The following is a 6,295-nucleotide window of genomic DNA, read 5'->3' as shown; positions in this document are numbered from 1 at the left end:
TCCCAGTGGGGGAGAAGTGATAGGAAGAAGAGGATAAGAGAACTCTGAACTACAGATATGTCTGGACCCAGAGAGAGAGGAGGAAAAAGGGAGGGACATTTAGATGTAGTAATAGGGTTATGTGTGGCTTGGAGGGGGAGAGAGGACTTGACCTGGAAGAAAAAAGGGAGCAATTATGTACAAATGTAGATAGATATTTGTAAGGAATGGTGGATAGTCCACGTCTGCAACCTTGCTAGAATTGTGGTGGTTTGCAATGGAGGGATTGTGGATTCAGAACACTTGTGGTGGAAACAGTATGGAATTATACCCCTGTTGACATGTAATTTTGTAAATCATTATCAAGTCATTAAAAAATAAAAAAGAAATGACAATAGATATCACCTATTAGTCTTGGTTGCAGTAGAGCACGGTAATTGCCCAAAGAACAGACACAGAGGACGTTTTAGTCTCACTTCCCTGTGGGTCTGAAACACTGTGTAATTATTGCTGCTATGCCATGTGCTGCAGTAATAGTCAGCCTCATCCTCAGGTTGGAGCCCAGAGATGAGCAGAAGTCCTGCATTTGCTGAGGTGTCTTTGGATCCAGAGAAGCGGCTGGGGACTCCAGAGCCCTGGTGCTTATTTGAGTCAGAGTAGTAGTTCAGGAGATACCTGGGGGAGCTTCCTGTGTTCTGCTGGTACCAGAAAATCCTATAACTACCAACACTTAAGCCACTGCTCAGGGTGCATGTGAGTCTAGCTGTTGATCCCAAAGATGCAGAGAGGGAGGGAGGTTGAGTCACCACAGGCTGGGAGAGAGAACCTGCAAAAGGGATAAGGTTAATGGTCTCAAGTCCTGAAATAACACATGTAATATTGACTGGAGACTAGTCATTGTTCCAATTAATGTCCTTACCTGCGCAATAATAGAAAAGCATGAGGATTACAGTCCATGCCATGGTGTACAGGACCCCTAAGACCACCGTGGGACTAACATGCCCCAGGCCTCCCTTTATTCTCACCTTCATATAGGAGGAGGAGCTCTGCATGCAAATGGTTTACATCCAGTGACTATCTAACCCCTCCCTGAGCCCTGGTTCTAGAGCTCAGCTCAAGCCTCAGAATGGAGAGGATGGAGGTTTGTTTTACTTGTTGGGAAAGCATTTGATGACAACACCCATAGGTTCCTACTAAAGGTCCTGTCAGGACTGAGAGAACTCAGATGTTCAATCTCCCATGAGAGATCACAGGGATTAGCTCCATCCCAAGCTCCTTTAAGACAAAAACCTCATTTAACAGCTCTGGTGGGGGGGGAATCACAGGGCTGTCTTACATGTTCTTCATGGGGGTTGATGGTCACATCTCCATGGCCAAAACTCTGAGAATTCCCTTAGTTTCAGCAGCCCACAACTTCATTGAGTCTAGTCAACTCATGTGTGGCCTCTTCCTAAATATCATAGGCACAAGTTTCTTTACAGGGTTACCATAGTGGTTTCCACTCTCATTAAGTCTTGCCATGTGGGTTGTATAAACGTGTACACTGACAATTTGAGGTGGCATAACCTTAGAATAGAGACGATAAACCTATCATTTCAGTGACATATGATTATTTATGAAAAGAAAATCTTCTTTGTATTTCAGCATATAATGAATCTGTGTGGTAAAACACAAATATCTTGAAGGCCATCTTGGTGGTACGTCCAGTTAATTGCACAAATTTCCATATACAAAGATCTATGTTCAAGTCCTCACATGCAGAGGGAGAGCTTCAGGAGCTGTGAAGCGGTGCTCCAGGTGACTCTTATTTCTCTTTATGTATATTCCCTCCCCTCTCAATTGCTCTCTGTGCTATTAAATAAAACAAAGAAAGAAAGGAAAGGAAAACAATGACCACTGAGAGTGACAGATTCATTGTGCAGCCATCAATTCCCAAGCCTAATTCAGGTGGTAATAAAAATTATTTTAGCTATCTCACAATTTTTTTTGTAGTTTTATTTCCTTTTTCCCTTTAAGAATGTATATCATTTGGGAGTTGGGCAGTAGCACAGAGGTTAAGAGCAGGTGGCACAAAACACAAGGACCAGCGTAAGGATCCCAGTTTGGCACCCCCCCACCACCGTCCCAGTTCCCCACCTGCAGGGGAGTCACTTCACAAGCAGTAAAGCAGGTCTGCAGGTGTCTATCTTTCTCTCCCCCTCTCTGTCTTCCCCTCTTCTCTCCATTTCTCTCTGCCCTATCTAACAACGACGGCATGAATAATAACAATAATAACTACAACAATAAAACAAGGGCAACAAAAGGAAATAAATAAATAATATAAGATAAAGAATGTATATCATTTGTAAATTGACAAATTGAAGAGGCTGACCTGAATTTGAGCACCTGAAGTAGATGAATAAATAATATCATCTTGTGAAAGAGCTAAGTTCGTGTGTATACAAAATGTCTGAAACTACCAATTTTGGTAGCCACACCTCCCTTCTCCCATACTCACAGTGTAGATCTATCTCTTCTCTGAACACAGAGCTCACAGACCCATCATTTTTTGTTCTCTTCCCTCAGATATTAGCAAAATTTTTACTTTTCACATATTTCTCCTCAGTAAGTCGTGAAATCTCCTCCATCAGGTTGATCACCTTTCCCATAGCAAAAATAAGTATTTATTTTTTTATCTTAAGTTTTAATTCTTATTTAACATTATCTTTTGATTCAACTTAGAGTCCCTGCTAAAATGTCCACAATCCAGAAGTCATTATTTTTTAAGTAGACTTGCTTCTTTTCTTGGGAGAACTAATAAGGAGAATTAATATCTGTATCCCACATGCAGTGCTGTATATACTTTTCTGCAGACGATATTTTCATCTCTTTGTGCTTAAAGAAGACAAGAGCTTCTAAAACCTTTTTCATAGTCAGTGCTTGCCCTTCACAGCTCCCGGGTACATTTCAGAAGCCTGAATGCAAGTGTCTCACTCAGAATGACCCCACCTGACCATCAAATTTCCTCCTGTGTTCTGATTCTCAATTCCTCCCTCCCTCCCTCCCTCCCTTCCTTCCTTCCTTCCTTCCTTCCTTCCTTCCTTCCTTCCTTCCTTCCTTATTTTCTTTCTTTCTTTCCTTCTTCTTTCTTTCTTTCTTTCTTTCTTTCTTTCTTTCTTTCTTTCTTTCTTTCTTTCTTTCTTTCTTTCTTTCTTCTCTTTATTGCCAGCAGGGTTATTGCTGGGACTAGATGCCAGCACTACAAATCCTCAGCTCTTGAAGGCCTTTTAAAACATTTTATTTTATAGGAAATGAGAGAGAGAAATTGAGTGCAAAAGGGAAATATAGGAAGGAGAGAAAGATAGACACATGCAGACCTGATCCACCGCTCATGAAGCATCCTCCCTGCAGGCGGGGAGTGGAAGGCTCAAACCCGGATCCTTGAGCATCGTGATATGTATGCTTAGCTGAGTGTGCCACCACCAGACCTCGCAAGTTATTTCCTACTTGAATATTTTTCTTGTGTCTGTGGTGTGGGACATTTTGGATTCCTTTGTTAATTATTTCTTTTAAAAAAATTTTTTTAAATATTTTATTTTATTTATTTATTCCCTTTTGTTGCCCTTGATGTTTTATTGTTGTAGTTATTATTGTTGTTGTCGTTGTTGGATAGGACAGAGAGAAATGGAGAGAGGGAGGGGAAGACAGAGAGGAGGAGAGAAAGACAGACACCTGCAGACCTGCTTCACCGCCTGTGAAGCGACTCCCCTGCAGGTGGGGAGCCGGGGTTCAAACGGGGATCCTTATGCCGGTCCTTGTGCTTTGCGCCACCTGCGCTTAACCCGCTGCACTACAGCCCGACTCCCCCTTTGTTAATTATTTCAAGGACTCTCTTTCTATAGAGATTAAGTGAACAAACTGCTGCAGGTTTCTGTTTTATTGAACATACTGCCCCCTCATGGCCAGATGACATATTCACTGACTCTGTGAGACTGTCCGCTCAAGAGATTAGTCCTGCTTCTTTCTCAAAGATCAGTTAGTTGTACTGGAATTTATCATCTTAGACTTATGTATTTATTTAGTTATTATTGGGACTTTACTGCTTTAGGAAGATATTTTTAGAGTTGAAAAAAAAGAAATAGATAGCATAGTGATTATGTAAATCCCATGCCTGAGGCTTCAAAATTTCAGGTTCAATCATCTGCACCACTATAAGCCAGAGATGAGGAGTGCTCTGGTAAAAACAACAACAACAAAAACAACAACAATAATATAAAGACAGAGACAGAGAGAGTGAGGGGGAGAGGGAAAAACAAGAAAATACCAAAAGCCTCCCTCACTGTTATGAGAAGAACTGGACACAATCTTTGCTAGGAAGTATGGCAAAGCACAAGTAAGACCTGCCCAGGTGAACTATCTCACTGTTCCAAAATCTTCATCTCAAATGTTTGTCAATAGCGAAGATTTAACCAAAATTTAATAGCAATATAAACTGTGATACATAGGAGGTGATGCAAATAAGACTGATTTTAGGGGAGAAAAAGAGATTGTATGGATTTAGCTGGACCCCACCACAAGCCTCCCCTCCTCTCAAGCTCATACTTAGTTATGTAGACAACATGAATTTGTTTTCTCAAGGTGGAAATTCAAGATCACATTAGCAAGCATGTTGACTCTTTTCTAAAAGGTATCCCCTTGGCTTGCAGATGATATTTTATTTTTAAATTAATTAATTAATTTTACAAGAGCATTGCTCAATTGTTGCTTTTGGTGGTGCTATCCCTGTATATTATGACTTTGGGAGCCACTCCATGAACTTGTTGATGCCACATTTCATAACTCCCAATATCAAGGTGCCTCCAGTACAGGAGATGGTGACACTCTTGCTCAGGCTCCCAGACACTGAGGATGGTTGAGTGAGAACAGATTCAGTCCAAGATACTAAAAAAAAAAAAAAGGATAGACATAGTTGGTGACTCTGGGGTCTATACTTAAAATGAAGAAGCAATCTTCCATGGATATTCACAGGCCTCTTTAATATCACCCCATGTTCAGTCACCTGTGCAATGAGCCAAGAGAATGAAGAGGAAAGAAGTCCAGAACATCGTCACTCAGTCTCTATAGCCAGAGTGGAGCTGGACTGCACAGGCCTCCTTATTCTTCTCCACCTCAGTCAGAGGAGGGCCTGGCCATGCAAATAGGTTTCAGTCCCATGACTGTCAAGCGCCTTCATGCGCCTTGTTTTTGGAGCTCTTCTTGCACCTCAGACTGAGGAATTGGAGGCTTGCTTCATCTACTCAGAAGGCTATGAGAGGTAGAACCTGCTGAAACTACACACACACCAAAAAAAAATTCATTGTTCAGGGGACTCTTCCTATCCAGAGAGGAGAGCTGTTAAATCCCCATCAAAAAAACATATGGTCCAACATCAGGTCCATGTTCCCTTGAATAGTTCTTAGTAAGGATCTTTGCAATGAAAACAGAGTAATCCCACATCTCCTCTGCCGAATAAGAGTATCTCATTTCCTCCTCCTATGAAATGTTTTTAGAACATAATGAACAATAATTATTCACATTTAGTGGATCTGATTCTAGATGCACTATTCTGTTATCTTGGTCTAAGTCCTCATCCTCACAGGTCATAGAGCATTTAGGAAAATGCCTCAATTCCCCCCCCCCCTTTTTTCTTTGATTGATGCTAAGAAAAATTACCTTCTTCTCTTATCTTGTTACTTAACCAGTGCTATTGGAATATATGTCAAGCAAATCTTTATTGCTTAGTTACATAGGTTTGAACGATTTTCAGAGTATGTACTACTATTAATTGTTGGCCAGAAAAACAAACAAAAAGTCCTCTAATTTTTTATTTTATTTGTTTTGTCTCATATTGACTCAGGGAAAGAGTTGAACTATTGGTAATATTTTCAGTAAAAAATAAGGGGTAAAAATAAAACACCAATCACAGTGTTAAAGTTTGGGTAAGTATAAATCTCATATTTAACCGTTGAGGAAGGCTGAGTTCCTGGGACCTTCTACCTTTATTCCTTTACATCTTCTCCTCATGGAGATTTGGCGGGTCAGAAACAGAGAGATAACTAGCTGAAAATGAACTTGAATAATGTCCTGCTTTATATGTTCTATTTTATTGGGAAGATAAATGAGTCAGAGTAAATAGAATTATCTTTACATGTGTAAGTCACCCCCCCCCTTTATATAACAGAACCACCCCCAGGACAGGTTCTCCTCCATAATCATACTGCAGACCTGAAAGGCCCGCCCATGTCCACCCCCAAAGACCTTTATTTTGGTTCAATACACCAAATTGATTCCAAGTTCT

At 40.7% G+C, this 6,295-nt stretch overlaps 1 gene segment (V, D, J or C); it reads right to left on the bottom strand.

Annotated features, from left to right (window-relative positions):
* Window positions 1-380: 380 nt before the first annotated feature.
* On the bottom strand, window positions 381-972 carry LOC103127111 (probable non-functional immunoglobulin lambda variable 5-48). The segment is given in 2 exon segments: window positions 381-805; window positions 899-972. Coding segments are annotated over 2 exon segments (468 nt in total).
* Window positions 973-6,295: the final 5,323 nt, after the last annotated feature.

Source organism: Erinaceus europaeus, chromosome 6 (assembly GCF_950295315.1).
Source record: "Erinaceus europaeus chromosome 6, mEriEur2.1, whole genome shotgun sequence".
Taxonomy (NCBI): Eukaryota; Metazoa; Chordata; class Mammalia; order Eulipotyphla; family Erinaceidae; genus Erinaceus; species Erinaceus europaeus.
Note: the sequence above shows the minus strand (reverse complement) of the source record. Positions and strands in the feature narration are given on the sequence as shown.